The following is a 21,223-nucleotide window of genomic DNA, read 5'->3' as shown; positions in this document are numbered from 1 at the left end:
CCTCCTATTTCTGGTTTAGGAACCACTGTGCGACCTCAAGCAAAGCAACATTTGGCAGAGAACAAAAACCCAATCTCAAATGATCTATAAACAAGACTTCTGAGCCCAAAGAGAACAGGTAGTATTTAGGCTCCACAAGAAATCTGTTTTGCTTGGCACTGCTTGTTTTTGCTGGGTAAGTGGCACAGTGAGATCAAAACAAGGCTGCGGTTCTCACAGAAAAACAGTGGAAATCCACAAGATGAGATTTCTCATGGCTCACAGAGTGAAAGAAGTTGTTAGGGCCTCTAAATGATTTTTTAAAAACTTCACAGCAAAATGAAACTCAAGTACCAGACGAGTTGATCATGAAGTTTATTAAGAATTCTTCCATGTACTTTGCTGTGTCACTAACCAAATAACAATAGTAATGTAGCTGTTGCTGGTATAGCTTCTCTTCCTTCTCTTTGGCCACTCTCCCTCACATGCTTATATTACCCCCCTACCGACAGGTGCTTCAAAGCACTGAGAGTGGATATAATTTTTTCACTGGGGGCAAAGTATGGCAGACTGATGGAGCAGAGTAGCTGGAACCTAGAGAGCCTGAAGGAAAGTATTAAGAGAGAAATTAGAGAGGTAACCGGGGGCCAGATAATGTAAGGCAGAAGGTCTATGTTGCACAACTCCTGGAGGAAGTATTTACATTGGTTCCTGTGTGATTGAGGCTCTCCCATAGTTGTGCGATGCAACAGCACTAGGGAGGGGCCTGAAGGTTGTAAAGATGGTGGCGTTTATATTGACTGAGATGGGTAACCAATAGAAAACTTGGAGGAGGAAGATGTGAACATCTAAGAGATCAATAGGATTTGAGTAGCAAAAAAAAAAACGAACATTTTGCTGTTGTGTGGGGAATAGCCTGCAGGGGCATAGGGAGGCTTCAAAGAACTTAATAAAGGCTGGAGGGACAATCCACACAGGAGTCCACGTGACCTGCTTGGACCAGGTAGGGGCTGTGGAGGTGGTGAGCACTGGTTGGATTATGTGTATATTTGACAATGGACTCAATAGAACTTGCTGACAGATCAGATATGGTGTAGTCCCATTTGTTTATTCTCCCTTTTGTTTCCCTTGCCTGAGAAGATGTATTGGGAAAAAATATTGCTACGAGAAATTTCCGCGATTTCACTGCCTACATTTTTCTAGAATTTTCATGGTTTCCAGTCTTATATTTTCCCTTTTCCAGTTCCTGGTAAACTGCCTGGTACATAGAATATGCTTCTAAATGTCTTCTGAATAGAACCATTTACATTTGCATAGTGCATTAGGGCTGCCAAAATTCTTTCAAATACATTATCTCATTTAGTCCATAATACAGTTCTACCATCCAGGCATTATTACTTCTATTCTATGGTTGAGGAAAGAGAGGTTAAAAGGGTTTAAGAAACTTGCTCAGGACCACGCAGTTATTAAGTAAAACAGTCAGAGCTTGAATACAAGCCTTCAGACCTAAGTTTGGTGCCCTTAAAAAAAAGCATCCACATATGGAAGAAAAAAATGTTTTTGTAATTTAATTTTTAATAATTTAAAATTATAAATATAGGAAAATTTGAAGTTCTAGGAAAAGCTCATTTTAGTCAACGATTTATTGTAATGAAAAGGGCATGGCTAGTTTTTAGTAACTCCATGATGCTATATCTATAATCATCTATCTCCGGCAAAACAATGACACTAAGTGTCTCAAAGAAATAGTATTACATAATTTCTCCCAAATCAACCACACTCAAGTAGGAGAAATTCAGAGTATGTGTTTTACCAGCATCCTGAAACTACAATTTTGCTGTTAATGCACTGAAGTGGTTGCTATCAGCAACCAGAGCTAGCAAAGCAAATAAGATACCAGGAAAGGAAAAGGAAAATGAAGGAATAAATAGCCAAAGTTGCTTCATGACAGGGGGGATCTCTTTAGAGACAGAGAAATACCATTTAAAAACTACTTTCCATATAGGATTTCAGACAAGGTAGAGTGAAGGATTAGTCAGGAAGTTGAGAATGATTGATGGGCCTTGACCTTTTGCCCCCTGTGTTCTCACAACTCAACTCTGGAAACACACACTAATGTTTATTTTAAAACCTCTGAAGAACAGTTCCCACAGCATTATCACTTTAGCACATTATTTACTTCACAAGACTCAACATCAGCATGAGATGGAAAGGATGAGACAACTGTGTATCATTCTATCTGAGAACAAAATATCTTCGGAGTTATGACTGATTTAAAGGATGCTCGGAGAAGATGAATTGAATTTACAGAGCTGTGCATTGGAAAAAGCAGCTGTTACAAGTTGTGGGTTTTGGCTCAATTCAGTCTGAAAGACATTTTGAAAGTTCTTGTGAGAAGGGGCTGTAACAGAGGGTAGTGTTCTAGAATTAATAATCCAATCAGGATGGGCTTTCCCAGGATGGTGGACTAGTGGGCAGATGATACAGCCCAGGGAGCTGGATTTAAAAATAACCTTGGAATGACCTCCCTGAACCTCTCAGTTTTCTAATATATAAAATGAAGATGAATTATCAGGGGTTTATTCTGGAAGCCAAGTGAGCTTACAGCTGTGAAAGCACTTTGGAAAGGAGAATGGGGTCCATAATGTAAAGGGGGTTTACTATTTTCTTGGGGCCAATGATTTCACAAGTGGGAAGGAGAAGACTGAGATGAGAGTGAACTTTTAGTCATCACTCATTTCATAGGCTAAGTAGGAACCTGACCCCCAGTACAAGTTCACAGTGTTGAATGCCTACACCAGACCACCTTCTTTTTGTCAAACGGGACCCTTCCTCTTTTAAAAAATGCAGAATTCCTTATGTAATGGACTTCACTCAACTCCATTGACATTTAACCTGTGTCGCTTTATAGTTTCTGTGGGACATCGGAGTTACAATTCTTTTTACATGGTTTCTCACATATGGGTGTGCCAGATTAGGTTTAACACGCCTACAGGAAGGAAGAGTGGTCGTTAGTAGTAGTAGTCGTAGTAGCAGTAGTACTTTGCAAAACATAGAGTGCTGTGCCAGACCAAAAGCAGCACTATGGATATTTGGGGCCACATAAGTTTTTGCAGCGGGGGCTGAGCTGTGCATTGGTGGTTTGTAGCACCATAGTAGGTTTCTACTCACTACATGCCCATGGCAACTCCTTCTGTCCCCAGAGTTGTGACAACGAAAACATCTATAGACATTGCCAAGAGTTCCCAGGTCGGGGCTACAAAATCATCCCTTGTTGAGAACTACCACACTGGACGGGTATAAATTAATTTTATGAATACTGTAATTACTTTTATTTCTTCAGATTTCCTGGTTTAATTCTCTGGACAGAGTAGGTATTCACTGAATAAATGAAAAAAAATGAGAAAAGAACTTCATGGGTTATAGTTATAAGTGGCCCTACAGCATAAACCCTTATATGATTATGACTATATTCTATGATAAGTACTTTTCTAGTTAGCATAGAGTATATTCTTAGTACATAAACATATTTTAATAACTATGTGTGTGCTAGAAATTATAATTTTACATACACACAAAGATCATAACTAACAGTAGCTTTATCCCTAACACACATATTATGAACATATATATGATGGCTAGCATCCTGGTGTAATTAAGTCTGCATCGAAAAATATTATAACCAATAATTCTAAAAAGACTATGACAAGTAGAGAAAATGAGATGAATGTACTTAGGAAATTTCTATTTTCCTTAAATACAGGTTTTCAAATATAAATGGATCATCAATCTTTTCCAAGATCAGAAGATTTGTAATAACTTCTGATATTTGGAGAACTTATATTAAGTGGCATTTCAGCTTGAGCTACGAAGGACTACGAATGTTATTTTGATTTTCAAAAACTAGTACTTTTTGACCATCAGTGTTAAAGAACACTGATGACATTTTCATTTTCACATTTACTCTGTGGATTTTTAAGTCCTCTATCAACATGCTACATTGTCCAAATGACCACTGATAGAGCGTTCTTACCAAAAGAGGGGCAAGTGTAGATGGACGACAAGAGATTTGAGAGACTTCTTTCAGATACAAACACTCACTCATCCCTCTGATGGCTTGTTGCTATCTACCATCGTTTGGAAGGAATCCTAATTTAGCATCAGACCTCTACTAAAGACTGTGCTAAAAAGAAATAAAACAAACTTCTACTGTTGGCTACGATGTAGTAACTTGTGGCAAGTCAATGCCCTCACCATAATACCGGAAGTGCCAGATAAAACACAAGAAACATCTATTTAAAGGCATCTGGCAGCTGGTGAGACTAGTAAGAGGTGAGTGGCTAAGACCTCAGAGAGAAGATAACCACAGGAAAAACAGCCGAGGTTCTGCAATGCTCTTTGTCTTACGGAACTTGCTGATTCTTGTCTTGGTGCTAGAAACTGAGAATCTGGACATTGGGCCACTGCAAAGAGGTAAAGAAGTCAGTAGAGCTTTGGCAATCCCACAGGGGTAGAGAGACAAAAATTAGCATTTTAGTGCTGCCAAAAAAAAAAAAAAAAGGGTATTGAGGGATCAAATAAGCAGTGAGAAAGGAGACACAGACAAGTGGGCCATGGGAAGGATTTCCCTTTAAGGCATTTAAGGATTTCCCCTCAAGGCATTTGCCACAAAGAACAAGAAGCTAAATTAAAAAAAAAAAAAAGTGAAAAATAAATCTATGGAAAAATATCCTTGGGTGAGGATTAACAACACAACAAAAAAGGTCCATCCCAGCTCTAAAAATCTATGAAATATATTGTCCTGTGATTAAAGAGGAAATCCATGAATAGGTTTTGGGTAATAGTGAGAATAATACAAAATAAAGTGACTATAATTTATCAAGAAGAGGAAGAAGAAGAAGAAGAAGAAGGAGGAGGAGGAGGAGGAGGAGGAGGAGGAGGAGGAGGAGGAGGAGGAGGAGGAGGAGGAGAAGGAGTTAAAGAGCTCAGCAGAAAACTTCTGCAAAGTGCAGCGGAAATTCCAGCAATCCTGTTGTCCTCAGAAGAAAAACATGAGCATTTGGAACTGCCCATGGAGGAGCGGATTGCAGTAGATGTCTCAGTTTCTCAGTGGGGCCCACTGGAGAAATGCTGCCTCAGAATGGAAACGAACCAGAGGTACATGGAGTCGTATTATAATTTCTTATAAACACAGCAAAATCAGCCCAGTCTCGGATTGGATCAGGAGATCTGTTCATACTCTATGTGCCTACCATTCAGGAGAGAATTTGTTTCCTTCACTGTCAGCCAACAGCTTCTAGCCCCTTCTTCAAGCTCTGCCTCAGCTGCAGAGAGCTGCCTCACCAAGGCACACTCTTCCCAGGAAGCACCACATCCAGTGACTGAGTGAGGGGGGTATACAGTTATGCCCAGCTTAACAACAGGATACATTCTCAGAAATGCGTTGTTAGGCAACTTCATCCTTGTGTGAACATCATAGAGTGCACTTACACAAACCTAGACAGTACAGCCTGCTACACACCTCAGCTACATGGAATAGCCTATTGCTTCTAGGCTACAAATCTGTACAGCATGTGCCTGTACAAACAACATGAGATTAAATCAAGCACAAGAGAAAGTGATGCAAGCAAGAGACACAGTAAACACGAGATGTCTGAGGCTGCTGCTGGAGTAACTTGGCACACTGGTTTACAGCAAACATCCTATATAATAAAAGGCTAATATGCAAATTGTCTCCTCGACCGGGAGTTAGACCGGGAGTTCAACCAGGGAGTGGGGCCAGCCCTCCAACCACCCACGGTCCCTCCCCCAGGCCAGCCTGGCCTGATCAGCTCCGATTGGGGCAGGCTGACCGGACCACACTCATGCAAAAATTCATGCACCAGTCCTCTAGTCTATATATATAAAAGCCCAGCAACCAGAATGGTGGAATAACCAGAACGACCAGAACGACTGGTGGCTATGACAAGCACTGCAGCAGCCAACCAGCCTGATCCGGACCCCGATTAGCCCCCAACACCCGATCAGGTGCGGGGCCAGCCGGCCCACCACCCGCAGCCCCTCCCCACAGCTGGCCTGGCCCAATGGGCCCCCATTGGGGTGGGCCAGCCGGACCCCACCCGTGCACAAATTCGTGCACCAGGCCTCTAGTTTTTTTTTATAAGTAGAAACTGTACACTCTAAAATAATAATAAAAAGTATAGTATAGCAAGTACATAAAGCAGTTACACATAGTCATTTATTATCATAATTGTATGTGCTATTTTTTCTACAACAGGAAGTGCAGTATGTTTGTTTACAGCAGCATCACCACAAACATGTGATTAATGCACTGTAATGATGTTATGATGGTTATAGGCAATAGGAATTTTTAGCTGCATTAAGCCTAACGGGATCATTGTTGTATATGAGGTCCGTTGTTGACCAAAGCATCATTATGCGGCACAACACTGTAAAGACCCAGCTATCTTGGCTCAACATGGAACAGCTCTCTCAGGCCATGTATGCCTCACAGCTCCCCATGGATTTAGCTGAGGCTTTTATGGGCCTGGGTCTTATTTTAACATGTCCCTCTGCCCAATCCTGCTTTCTCTCTCCTTTACCTAAAATACCCTGTACAACACACTCCATCCCAGTGGCTGCTTCTGGAAACCTCAACTTGTGACAGTCCCAGGAGCAGTCCACGAAAGGAGGTGATATGATGGGGTTCTTGATCTGGATCACATGCTGGGATGGTAGTGAAGTTAACATCATTGATGGTTAAGTGGCGATAGACATTTCCTAGCATGAGGAGGTAGTCCAATTTTTAAAACCCTCAACAGAGGTGAATTGGAATAGTATGCCTATGGAAAGGAATGCCCTGAATGGGGTAACTTACCAAGTGTTTGAGACGTACAGAGGAATGGTAACTATAAGGACAATGGATTGGATAGCTTACTGCTGAGAATCAATGTCCTAGAAAAAGATAACTCAAAGCTACAGGCAACTGCAACTCAAGTGTGAAAGCCAAGTAACTTAGAAAGAGGCTCCTATATACTAGAGCAGGAGAGTCTAGAAAGCTGAGGATGCCCTAGCCGGTTTGGCTCAGTGGATAAAGTGTCGACCTATATAGACTAAAGGGTCCCAGGTTCTATTCTGGTCAAGGGCACATGCCCTGGTTGCAGGCTTGATCCCCAGTGGAGAGCATGCAGGAGGCAACGAATCAATGATTCTCTCTCATCATTGATGTTTCTATCTCCCTCTCCCTCTCCCTTCCTCTCTGAAATCAATAAAAATATATTTTTAAAAAATAGAAAGCTGAGGACCAGAAGTGATCAATAATGTAGACCCATTAAAAGTAAGACCTTCTATTCCATCATAGGCACCAAGAAGAAGGAGAAAAGGGAAGCCACAGAGTGGGAACTCTTCACAATACGTATATCCCACAGACTGCATATCCAGCATGCGTAAAGAAGTATAAGTCGAGGACAAAGGCAGACTACCCAATGAAAAAATGGGCAAAATATTTGGACACACAATTTGCAAAAAGAGATATTCAAATAAAAAATTTGTGAAAATTCAATTAAATTTATCAGGAAATGCAACTTAAAACCACAAAGAGATACAATACTATTATCAGAATTGCCAAAATGAAAAAGACAGGTGATACTAAGTGTTGGGGAAGATTTCGAGCCACTGCCATTTTCACACATAGCTCATAGGAGTATAAATTGCGACAACCACTTTAAAAACTCTTTTGCTGAACAAATACATAGCCAATCAAAGACATGAGCAAGAATACAGTAGTCATAGTATCACTATTCATAATAGCCAGAAAAAAACTCAAATGTCCATCAACTAGAAAAATGCATTGTGATATTAATAATATATTAGAATACTATACAACAATGAGAATGAGTAAACCACAAGAAGATGAAAACATAATGGATCTCTTAAACATAATGTTGAGCAAAGGCGGCTAGATACGAAAGGAGGACACACTATAGGACTCCATTGATATCAAGTTAAGAACTAGGCAGAACTACCTAACGTGCTGGAAGGCAGGGGAGAGGCTCTTTTGGGAGGGGAGGCTACCAGGAGAGGGCTCAGAGTGTTTCTGGGGTGCTGATCATATTCTCTTTCTTGATCCGGATGTGGATTCCACAGGTCTGGTCCCTGTGATAACAGTTATTGCACTGTACACATTATTTGTATGCACCCTTGTATGAATGGCATAGTTCAATTACAACTGTTAAAAATGCAACGAAACACAGACACCTACCTTGCTTTCCTTTTTCCTGCTCTGGTGAGAAGCAAATCCTGCTGATGTTGCTGCTTTCGGTTTGGTTTCTAAACTGGGAGCATTTGAGGAAATTGGGCCAGGAGGCGTTCACCATCCCCAGGACTGACTCGCAGCCCTCTTTTGCAGCCTCACAGAAGGACCGACAGGGCAGGAGCCCGTGACTAGAAGAAAAGAGAAAAGTGAAAATTAACATTTTTATAGACGGCTTCTCGAAATAATAATGAAATTAAAGTTGGCCATGAGGGCTGTAATAGTATCTTAATTTATATTCACTGTGTCAACAGCTTAAATTTCTACATTCAATCCTATAACAAGAGTGTCAGACATCCTAATGTCCTGGTTCTAGAGGGAATAAGCTAGTTCCATAATACATCATCGATCTCCTGTAGAAGCATCGACTCCCCCAGTATTTTTCTTCTGAGATTTGAGGTGTTAACGTAAACCTGTCAATCCAAAAGGAGCTCTACTTAATGTCAAAAGGAGTCAATTAACCTGGAAATAAAGGCCCCCAAATTGGAAAGGCAGAAGTAGGTCACAAAATAGGGTCATCTCATTTCTGTTCTTCCCTTTGAGAAATTCAAAGTATCTCTGAGAGGCAGAGGGAAAGCTGTTCCTTAATTTCCACTGCCTCCCTGGAAAAGACACATGAAGACATGTGGCAACTCAGTTATTTACTTTCAGTTATAAGCAATGCATTTATCGATAGTTTATAAAGTTACTCATCTTCTCAGATTTCTATTTTATCTTCTGCAAAATAGAAAAATGCAGACAACTGTCTATTAATGGTAAGAGAACTGATGCCCCGGAGCTTGCCTGTATTCCCCTGACGTGCCGTCAAACACTCTGGCTCCAACGCTTAGTGTCTGGGGACTAGGAAGCTACAGTGCCAAGGCCCTGGGTTTGTTCTCTTAGAGACCCCGGTGGCTTTTTCTGCTTTGCAGCTACAGACTGCATCTCTCACCCTGGCTGGTGAGCATTTCAAATGATTTTTTTAAAAAAAACTGGGAAAGAAAATATACATGTCAGTCAAAGCAAAGCACACACTTCACCAATGTAGTGTCACTAACATGTTTCAGAGCCACACAATATTAGATCTGTAAGAAACCTTAAACAACACCTCGTTCAAACCCTTCATTTGAGACAGGACCTGATTCTGGGATCGACTGAAGGTCACATAGCTTCTTAATGGAAGAACTGGGAAGAGAATCCAGATGTTTCTACTTTCAGTCCACACTCTATCTACTCTCCTATATTGTCTATGCTCATATAAGGACCTAATAATTGGGCTTTAAGAGTTCCTTGATCAAACAGGATCTCTCTTGGGAGAGAAATCTTTTATATATAAAAATGTGGAAAAGGGGTACTCAGCAATTTCCTTCAGATACGAGCGCTTTGAACCTCATAATCTGAAGGTTAGAAACTTGTGTTAAAACTGAATAGGTTTATTTTAATTGATTTGAGAGAGAGGGGAGAGAGAGAGAGAGAGAGAGAGAGAGAGAGAGAGAGAGAGAGAGAGAGATGTTATTCCACCTAGTTATGCATTCATTGGTTGATTCTTGTATGTGCCCTGACCAGGGATTGAACCTGCAACCTTGGCATATCAGAACCAACCGAGCTACCTAGCCAGGGCCAAAACTGAATATCTTTTAGAGTCCTGATATTCACATAGCTATCTATCTACATTCATATGTCATTAAATTTGTTAGTGAAGATGTAGAACGATAGGTTTTGCACTTGAAAGATTACGCTTAAGGCATAAAACATGTTGGCCTGCTCCGGGCAAGTATCTTGGTGTAAAAAGAATACCAGACTGCCATTCAGGAAATATATTAGGTATTTATAGGACTAAGAAAGTATCCCTTAAATAACATTTTCTATCTCATCCCAGAGAAGTCAGAGACTATATTTTCTCAACTAAAACGTGGGTACATGGTTGAGGAAGGTGGAGAACATAGAATTCCTGTGCACATTGCTAGACACTCTCTTCTGAGTGCTTCGTGCGCATTGACACCTTCATTTCTCACTACAGCTCTAAGTGCCAAGTGCCAGTACTATCATCCCTAATACCCAAATAAGGAAACTGAAGCACAGGAAAAACAAGAGACTTGGCCAAGGTCATTGAGGGAGGGAGTGAGTGTCAGAGCCAGGATTCAATGTTTAAGAGCAAGTAATGTTCTGGTGGAGATGGCTGTCTAGGTGGGGTGCTTGAGTGGGGTCCGGATGATATCAGAGACTGGGACCTGGGTCAGGGACTCAAAGGCAAGGGAAAAAATGCCAAAGTCAAGGACCCAGGACCCACTTTATTAACTATTGACCCAGGACCCACTCTATTAACTACTCTACTACATGTCAGTTCTTACTCCAGGCATGTGTGTTCCAAAGCACAACTCAAGGGCAGGTAGGAACTTGATAGGCACTTTCGGAGTGGACCAGCCATATACACAGAGATTGGGTTCTCCTTCATTCTACAAACTCCTAGTTAAGCTGCAATGATCAGTGTTTGCCAAAGGGGCGAAGGAACACAAGGGAAGGAGAAAGTTATGTAGCTTTCCTTTCCAGGTGTGAGATAGCCCACCGTAAAACTACAAGACCAGCAAGGCTTGACTCTGGCATTTTTTCCCTTGCCTTTGAGTCCCTGACCCAGGTCGCAGTCTCTGATATCATCCGGACCCCACTCAAGCACCCCACCTAGACAGTCATCTCCACCAGAACATTACTTGCTCTTAAACATTGTCTTCCTTGCCTGCAATCAAAACTGCATTCCCCCAAGTGAGCAGATCGCAATTGGGCTCTCAAAGAACGCTGACAATAACACAGAGTAATTTATAATAACAGATGGACACTTAATCCTCCCAAAGGTGTTTGCATCGTTAGAAGACTTGCTGGAGCAAAGGAATCTCTAATTAACAGCATTTCAGATGCCATTTACAAGAGGGAAAAACTCATCCAACACTGGGGAGCGGGAGATCACTGCAAAGCTAACTCTCGAGGCTCAACTCTCCCAGGTGGTTCCTGGACCTTCTCTCACCCCTGAGCCCACATATGTTTGGATCATGCCACATTTTTTCTCGGAATCCTCTACAGGGAGAGCAATGAAGTTTCATGCAGGGGCCCAGCAGACTGCTTTCTGTTCTAAAGCTGTCTTAACTCCTAAGCTGACATTCTCATTGACTTTTCCTATGGACACTTTCCGCAAGAAAGGGTAAGCCCGCCACCCTGTAACTTTCACACGGCCACTCCTCAGTGTCTGATCTTGGGCCAACGGTTCACCCACACCAAGACTCAGTTTCCACAATTGAAAAGTGAGAGGTTTGGAAGAGCTGAGCTTATACGGTGCTTTTATCACTAACATTTCATACATCAAAATGTATCCCTTAACACAGTGCTTCTCAGAGGAGCAGTGATAACCCCACCGGTTTTGCTAAATTTCAGAAAGTAATAGACATTTTTTTTCCTCGAAAATTTGTTCTGGGAATATACAGAGACATTAAGATACCATTAGGCCTCCCATTCTAAAAATGGGTTCTAAGAAAAATGTCTAGAGTGTTTCCAAATAGCTCTAGGAGGTGTAACCAAGAGAGGCCCATAAGCTTTAAATTGCTGGACCAGGACATGTGAAACAGTGAGAGAGTATTAATAACCAGCAGTCCTTTCGAACAGTGAGCAAAATGAGGAGCCATTTGCTCTGGTTTGGCATGGCATTCAACTGCCCATGAGGAGCTGAAGTATTTTGCTTTCATCACATGGAGCAGTGGGTGAGATAGACCACACTATTTTGGAACATAAGTGCCTATATCCAAGCAACAAGCAGACTGACATCTGAAAACAGTGCTCAGCGCGGGCAGGGGTCGGATCTGGCTATCAGAATACTATTTTAGAAGTGGTGATTATTTTAAATTGGTGTGTGAAGTGCACTTGGTGTCATGCAAAAGTCTCTAACACATTTCAACTAAAGTTTAAGCAGGAAACAATTATTATATGAGTAATTGATACTAATAAAAGGGTAATATGCTAATTAGACTGGGAGACCTTCCAGATATCCTTCTGGACAAAGCCATGGTGGTGGGGCCGAGGCAGAGACAGTTAGGAGCAATCAGGCCAGCAGGGGGGGCAGTTGGGGGTGAGCAGGTCAGCACGGGGGGGCCAGTTGGGGGTGATCAGGCCAGCGGAGGGGCAGTTTGGGGAAAGCAGGCTGGGGCGGGGGGCAGTTTGGGGCAAGAAGATCGACGGGGAGGGAAGTTCCGGGCAATCATGCAGTAGGCAGAGTGGTTAGGGGTGATCAGGCAGGCAGGCAGGTGAGTGGTTAGGAGCCAGCAGTCCCTGATGGCAAGAGGGATGCCCGAGGGGTCCCAGATTGGAGAGGGTACAGGCCGGGCTGATGGACACCCCCTACCCCCGTGCACGAATTTTGTGCACCAGGCCACTAGTTATACTATATAATGATAGTGAGGTTTTTATTGTGTTTCCACTAGGAGGGAGGTTCTAAAATGATTTATCTATTAAAAACTTGGAGATTTTACCTATATATTTTTAAGTAAATTTATCAACAATTTTTAAAATTTATTTACCAAAAAAAATTACAGATTTTTCTTTATTGTTCCCTTTTTAACAACATATCTCCATCCCCAAAACACTTTTAGACTTTGGCTGCAAAAAAAAGTTCTGATAAGATCTAATGTTAAAATTATTGAATAAGATACAGCTGCAGAGTAGGCTGATATGACTAAGAATTTTTAAATTTTACAAATGACTTTTTCTAACTTCTTAACTACTTTTGACCTATAGAAAAGTTATGAAAATAGTATAGAAAGTTGCCATATATCCTGCATCCAGGCTCCCTCAAGGCTAACACCTTACACAACTACAGTTCAATGATCAGAACCAGGAAACTAACATTGGCACAATATCTTTAACTAAATTAAATATCCCTAAAAATCTCCATTCAGGATCTCATATTTACATTTAATTGTCACATTTTATGTTTGGCAAATAAACTAATTTTTAAATATATTAGGAGAGCTCAAGGTTTAAAACTACCCCCCTCCAAAAACAGAATCTCCCAGGCAGACTCTAAGATGACCCCCAATAACCTCTGGCTTCTGGTGTTCAGGCCTGTGCGAGCCCCTTCCTTTTAGGGTGGGCTGGCTAGTGACTTGTTTCCAACCAACAGATGGTCATTTCTATCATAAATAAGATGTGACTTCTCTATTGCTAGAGACTCTCACCCTTATTAGTTTTGAAGAAGCAAATTGCCATCTTGGGGAGGCCCGCATAACAAGGAGTTGAGAGTAGCCATTGAGAACCTGTGAGATGGAGGAAGGTGGAAATGGATATGGAGAAGTAATGCCGCATGCATCACCCCTAGCAGGAGCTCAGCAAATACTGGTAAAGGGATAAAATGTAGTGGTGTGCTATAAATTGTTAAACTCTTGCTAACTTGAAAACTTTGCTGTGAAATCCACCACAGAAATCAGCAAATGCTACAAACGACAGTTTTTTTTGTTTTTTTTCAGGGAGCCAGTTTATCAGTGTACCACTGGCATGAATGTATAAATCATGGCACCTCCTACAGAGGAAAGCTGTTTTTATCTCCACGGAAAGGAAAATTACTGTCTTGCGCTTCTTGAACCAGATTGAGACAATATTAACTCATTATCTCACCACTCCTTTGACATGCCTAATTTTGTTGGTGGTAATACCATCTACCCAAGTCCTCAAGTCCCAAAACCTTTGCCTAACCCTCAACCCCACTATTTATGTGTAATTAATCATGAAGTACTGCTAATTTTACATCTTCAAATCCAATTGTTCTCTCCCCATTTTATGTTCTAGTAAAATTAAACTAGTTGTAGTTTCCCTAATATATAATAGACCTAGGCTGTTACTCTACCTGAAATGCCTTCTTTTCCCACCTTTTCCACATAGCAAACTTCTATTCATCCTCTAAAACCCAATTTAGCTGTTACCACTTCTCTGGAAGCAGCTATTTCTAACAATGCCAGATAAAAAGAGTTCTTCCTTCCTCTCTGTGTTACCCCCAAACCTTGTAAGCTGTTCACATTGTACAGCCATTTAAGTGTGTTCGTATCTGGTTTCCTATTATTAGGGAATCTCTCAAAGGCAGAACTGTGTGCTCTTCATCTCTACATCTCTCGCATCAAACTATGTGCCTGGCACACTGTAGGTGCTAATATGTGCTTGATAGGAGAATAAATAAATTGATAACTTTCTGATATCCTTTTTGAATGAGCTGATGTTAGAAGCTGAGAGGTAGTTCGCTCCCAAGCTCTGCAAGACCCTCTACCCTCCCTTATGTCTACCCCCCAACACTCACATCCTTGCCAACAGCATCTGCAGCTACTTGCAGGACTGATTCCATCAGGCCCTCTTTCCCACCTAGGTCAGTTCCCACAGAACATTCAGAATATCTGGGTCTCCCTCACCTCCTAGATCCCTATCTCCTGAGGGGTCAAATGTAATCTACTTAGTGAGGTCTTCCTGAACAACACTCTGCTTAAAATTGCATCTCTTGCCACCATACCCCCATTCTCCCAAAGCTTTCCTGCTGGACATTTTCCATGGCCCTTATCACTATCTGATCTACTTTACTTATTTATTTGCTATCTATTTATTTGCTTATTGTCTATCTCTTTCCAATATGGTATAAGCTCCATGAGGCCAAGGATTCCTGTCTGTTTTTTTTTGCTGCTGTATCCCTACTATGTACCGTCAGCACTCCATAAACATTTATTGGGGAAATGGATGAATTACAGTCAAAGGATAATGTGGTGGCTTGCTTAGAATAAAGCGATCCGTAGCAAAGTCGGGAGCAGAGCCGTCACTACCAACTCCCAATGTAATCCGGTCTGTGCAGGAGCTCACGCCGTCCCTGCTCACCTGATCCCCTCCCTTCAAGTCAGCGAATTCTACACATGCTGTTCAGTCTTGAAATAATTCCCATGTCAGAGAAAAATGTCAGTAAAATTGCTATGGGTGCAAGCCCTACAATTAAATGTCTCACTTGGAGGCAAGAGCAGGGTGTCACCCTTAGGACAGAAACTCGAGGAAATACCACCAGATAAACACAGCTTAAATTAAGATGGGTGCGAATAATGTAAAACCACACAACCACCCTTGAAAGAGAATATAAATTCTATGCCCTCTAACCAACATGAACCTGATTCTCATTAATACTTGGCATACTTACCAGGGCCCACGGGGTAGAGGATTAACAAATCACTAAAGAAACTTGCAATTGTTAAATTATTTTTGCAGCTGTTTTGACTTTTGTACATCGTGAAATGACACCTTCAATACAGATCTTTGAATGAATTGAATCACGAGTATTAAATCTAAATTCTAGCCACATCCCACATAATACCAAGGAATTATTGAGGTGAAAAGTCGACATACTAATTCACGGAGCTCAATGAAATATGTGTGCTTGAGACACTGTCAGTGATATGACAAGGCATTTTCAGAAAGACTTGAGCCTCATGGCCTGATTCTCTAGCTTTACATCTTTGTAAAATAAAAGTTCCAGGAGTTATCTGACTCTATTACCCACACATGGAGCCATTTTGGGGTCATAAAATGGAACCTTACGTATCATTGCTATTTTATATAAAATGCCAAAAAGCATTTTCAACTTGTGTTGCCTGAGGTTGGATGAGGTTGAAAGGGAACTGTGATACAACTGACCACGTGAACAGCCGCGTGGCCAGCACAGGTGTGGCTGAAAAGACTGCTGTTGCCCCAGCCGGTGGCTCAGTTGGTTGGAGCATCGTCCTGTACAACAAAAGGCTGTGGGTTCAATCCCCTGTCGGGTGTGTACAGGAGGCAACCAATCGATGTTTCTCTTTCACATTGATATTTCTCTTTCACTCTCTCTCTCATCAATAAACATACCATCTGGTGAGGATTAATAATAATAATAATAATAATAATAATAATAATAATAAAGACTGCTATTTCTAGGTCAACAGGTAAAACCAGGGAAGTAAGCCACAAATGACTTTCAGAATAGTTAGTTGGTAATAGCAACAAAGCATATCTTTTTTCTTTGCCTACTGATGTATATAATTTTTTAAAAAATTATGATTATAAAAAAATGTAATGCTATAATGTTTGCATTTATTTGTGACACCATCGAGTTCTTGGGACATAGGTAAAATCTTAATAAAAGAAAGTAATAGTATGTAATTATTCTCCATTTAGAAAAAAATAATAATAAAGCTTATGCTGACTTTATATAATTCTAGAATTCTTCAAAGAAATGTTTTAAATCAAATTATATTTTCCAAGTGCTTTTTAGATGATTTGGGGGCTGCATTTACATGAGAGATTGGTACATGCTGTCTTATAAAATAACGTATTTAAGAACACAGTAAGCCTTCTAAATTACATTACAGGAAGGCAATTTTGTTACTTTTTTACTAAAACATTATTAAAAAATTCGATTCAAAAATAGTGTAGCAATATAACAATATGCAGCAGTAGAAATTCGGAGGATAAATTGGATGGTGAGGGAGAGGCTTTATAATTCTCAAAGCTTTGAAAATTCATTCCAATAACAACTTAAGACGCCCATTTGGACTATTCAGCTAGAGGCCATCTCAGTATTATGGGCATCCTTAGGAATATGATGGAGTCACAACAGGAACACAGAATCAATTGTGTGTTTGAAATGATGGGAAACTTTTACAGTGACTTTAAGTAATGAGAGCTGGAGTGCAGGATCCTTTTTCTAGGAAACTCCGCCGCTTCTGAAAGGCTGCCTAGGGCATTGATAGGAAATGAACAAATTGTGCCTTCCAAAAAGGAAATTTTAAATATCTCTTCTTTTTTTTAACATTTTTCTTCTTCTTCTCTAGTGGCTGAAACAAAAATATGCCTAGGACTCTAAGTTACCTACTGGGAGGTTATCAAAAGCAAAAGCTTAAAAATTGAACCAAGGCAAATGGAAGACAGTAACATAGCAGAGTTCCAATCTTGATTTATTATCAGAATTTTAAAATCAAAACTCACAGAATTAGGTGTGAGAAGCAGGGTGACGGGACAGATCTTGACAGATCAGAAGGTCTATTTTCAAGCACAAATTGTTGAACTCTGAGCACCAGCCAAGGTGCCTGAGACTTGCATGTGTTTCGAGCAGACACACCTCTCCAACATGATACACTCTAAGCACTTAACATTACTTTAGGAAAGAGCCTGAGAGTCAAATAGAGAGAAAGAGGGCTTTGGGCGGCACGGTCTCAATCAGCAAATCCCACGTGGCAAAACAGAGATCCTGCAGTAAACGCAGCCCATCCTTTCTGAAGGCAGTTAGGTGGCCATCTGTCGTTACTAGATACTCTCCATAGGTATCAACACAACCCACCACGAAGCCCCACTGGATTCGCTCACTATTATTCCCAATGCAAATATAAAGCATCCTTTGGAAAAGGGATGGCAAATTTAATATTTTTTTAAGTCATCATCCAAGGACGTTTTTCATTGATTTTAGAGAAAGAAGAAAGGAAAGGGGGGGGTGAGAAAGAGGGAGGCAGAGAGAGAGAAAGAGAGAGAGAGAGAGAGAGAGAGAGAGAGAGAGAGAGAGAGAGACATCGATCAGTTGCCTCCCACACACCCCACGACCATCAGACCTGCAACCTGGGTATGTGCCCTGACCAGGAATCAAACCCAAGACTCTTCAGTGCAGGGAACAACGTTCTAACCAACTGAGAACACTGGCCAGGGCTAATCTTTTTTTTCTGTAAGTTTTTCGAACTCCTCAATCAAGTACCATGGGCCATCATGAATGGACTGGCCCTGAATTGAACAGAAAATTATTTTGCTGAAATAAGCTGGATTCCTTGCTGAAATGTCTCCAGTAAGTTCTCATCAGTTGGTTTAAATACCTCCAGTGATAATAACTCATCATTTCCTGAGACCATTCCATATGTAGACAAGTTTAGTATCCATAAGTTCTTACGTTAGTTGAGTGAGAATTTATTTCTCAGTGACTTTCAATTACGGGTTCTCTCTTTGCCCTGTGGGAGCATACAGAAAAGGTGCGACCCTCTCCCAGGCCATGGCCCAGAAAGCCGAGGACGGCCATGGTGCATCCCGGGCTGTACACCTCCAGGCCCCTCAGCCCTTCTTCACAGGAACAGGCTTGGAATTGTGATCCTGGTCATTATTCCCTGGACATTTTATAATAGTTGTGTTTCTGCTCTTTACCTAAACCTTAAGTCTAAGATTTTCAGCTACTGTTGACCTGACGTCTTTTTAACTGAGTGCGTAGTAGTCAGTATTAGAAACAGAGCGCTGAGCCCCAGCCAATCCTCAGGAACAATGTAGTGCTTCCTCATCTATGCGATGTAGGATTTCGGTAGCTTGAAAAGAGCAAGTGCCTATATTTTAGCTGGTTGTTCTGCCAACTGAGGCTCACTCAGAAAGAAGCTAAATCGTTTCTGGGAATATCGTGTAACTCCATTTAAAATGGTAATTCATTTTACATGTAGAAAATTTGATTTATACATGAACTTTCAGGAGCATATCAATTATACTAAGCCATGTACAACTATAGTCGATATATTTTGAACTCCCATTTACCTACACATTTAGAAGGCCTCCCTCAATGGAGACTTTATTTATTCATCCATTCCTACAAAAATTTATTGAGCGCCTACTACATGTTGGGCACCGTTCTGAACACTGGGGATAGAATGATGTACAAAGTCAAGTTCTCTGCCACCGTGGAGCTTATTAAGTGAGAGAGATGACAAACACAGAAGCAAAAATGGGTACAGTCAGACTTCAATAAAAGATAACAGGAGGACCACTGAGGGTGGTCATAGAAGGTTTCTCTGCAGAGCTGTCTGCTGAGCAGAGGGCTTAGTGTGAGGGGATAGATCCTTAAAGGCAAAGGGAACAGCAGGTACAATTGAAATGAGAAAGAAGTTGGCATTTTTGAGGAGAAAGGTCAGTGCAGCTGGGGCAAGGCTGATGATACTAGAGGAGCAAGGAAGGCTTCCAAGCCATGGCAAGGAGTTTAGCTTTAGCCCGTGTCTAACGCAAAGCCCTAGAAGGAGTAGAGGCCGGGGAATGGCATCATGTAGTTTGTGGGGGAGGTTCATCCTTACCCGAGATCATGTTTTTATCGATTTGAGAGAGAGAGGAAAGGCGAGGGGGGAGATAGAGAAACACATAAACGTCAATCAGTTGCCTCCTGTACACACCCTGACTGGAGATCGAACCCACAACCTGGGTATGTGCCTTTCGGTATATGGGATGATGCTCCAACCAACTGAGCCACACTGCCCAAGGCTAATTCGCATTTTGGCACCTAAGTAGAAAATTAATTAGTATGTGGGAAGTGTGAGAAAAATATGAAAATCTTGCATCTCTGAAAGAGCTGATGAGGTTTATACCCTCCCAGAAACTCATATACCATCTTTGAGTACCCCACCAATAAATAGTGCTTATCGTTTATGGAGAAGTTACTGTGTGCCAGATAGGGTAGGCCATGTATGAGCGCTTTATGTAAATCATTGTTTGAGCGCTTTATGTAAATCATTGTTTAATGAATACAAACTCTATGAAGTGGGTATTATCAGCATCATTACAGAGATGAGGAAACCGACAATCAGCAAGGCTAATGAAAGGTCCTATAATTGACAACTAGCGGAGCTATAGTTTGAATCAGGTCTCACCAGCCCCCAATCTTTGAAGTGCATTCTGTGCAGTTGCCAGATAAATTCTCTAAACTCCAGTGAGCATCCTTACTTGGGGGAAAGTAGAGTGCTTTTGAAAAGGATCATTTGAAGAAAGGCTTTTGATCCTCATAACAATCCTACATGGATTGCGTACAGTACAGAGATACAACCTTTAACCTCTAGTCATCTGGCTATATACAAATTTTTTATTTATTTCCACAGATATTAAGAATTTCTGCTAAGGAGCTAGTGGCAAAGCAACACCCCCGCGGGGGAAATCAATAGCAAAACGTCAAGTGTTCAATGCTAAGGCCTCGTTTCATGGGCCGTTTCTCTGCAAGGTGTTAGATGTGAGTCGGGTTCGGGTGATGGCAAGCAGCAGGTCTCCCGGGTGTCCTCTAGAAGCAAAGGCCAGGCTGGACCTTCCAGGCCAAATTAACCCTCTCCAAGCTTTGACCAAGTTATGGGCCTGCTATTAACAAGGTGGGAAAGGGTGCATCAAAAGCAAGGGGCTGCAATACCTGCTTCCTCTTTCAAATGCAGAGAGACCTCCAGTGCCTTGTGTACCCAGTCATCCAGAAACTTTTGTTCTTCTGGACCAGGAATTGTGAATTTCTCCCTAGCTGCCTGCTGACATTTCTACCATATTTCTTCTAACCCACATATTTTTATTGTTACCCAAATGATTTATCAGCTAAATCCTATATTTTGAGGTACATTTCACTGAATCCATATAAATTATATTCCACTTCAATTAGCCTGGGTTATATAGTACATGACACACACACTTATTAAATGCAACCTAATCTAAAATAGACACTGTTTGCCCAGCTGGCGTGGCTCAGTGGTTGAGTGCCGGCCTATGAACCAGGAGGTCATGGTTTGATTCCTAGTCAGGGCACATGCCCAGGTGGCAGGCTGGATCCCCAGTAGAGGACCTGCAGGAGGCAGCCAATCAGTGATTTTCTCTCATCATTGATGTTTCTATCTCTCCCTGTTCTTTCCTCTGAATCAATAAAAATATATTTTAAAAATAAAATAAAACAGACACTGTTCAAGTTCATTATGTAATGTAGTTTTAGTGAGTATCTGAGGTCTCAAAGGAATCAAGTTAAAAACTCTATCACTTATACATCCCACTATATCTTTTTAACTTAAATTTTAAATGTTATTAAGTAACTATTTTCTCTAGGATGGAATATAAGCAATTCTCTGTTATCTGAAAAGCAGAGAAAAATTAGTATAAATGTATGCCCAATAGTTT

The 21,223-nt window shown here is 41.2% G+C and overlaps 1 protein-coding gene across 2 annotated transcripts in view; it reads right to left on the bottom strand.

The window, feature by feature from the left end:
* CORIN (corin, serine peptidase) overlaps positions 1-21,223 on the bottom strand; it is a gene marked incomplete at its 3' end in the record, with an annotated part of 129,825 nt that overhangs the window by 105,719 nt on the left and 2,883 nt on the right. For both annotated transcript variants that reach the window (XM_079769420.1, XM_079769421.1), the window contains exon 2: positions 8,240-8,421. In XM_079769420.1, coding sequence (XP_079625546.1) covers positions 8,240-8,421 — 182 coding nt within the window. The remainder of the gene's footprint in view (positions 1-8,239; positions 8,422-21,223) is intronic.

The sequence above is a fragment of the Cnephaeus nilssonii genome, assembly GCF_951640355.1.
Source record: "Cnephaeus nilssonii genome assembly, chromosome: 1".
Taxonomy (NCBI): Eukaryota; Metazoa; Chordata; class Mammalia; order Chiroptera; family Vespertilionidae; genus Cnephaeus; species Cnephaeus nilssonii.
The sequence above is the reverse complement of the archived record's forward strand: the minus strand, read 5'-3'. Positions and strand labels throughout refer to the sequence as shown.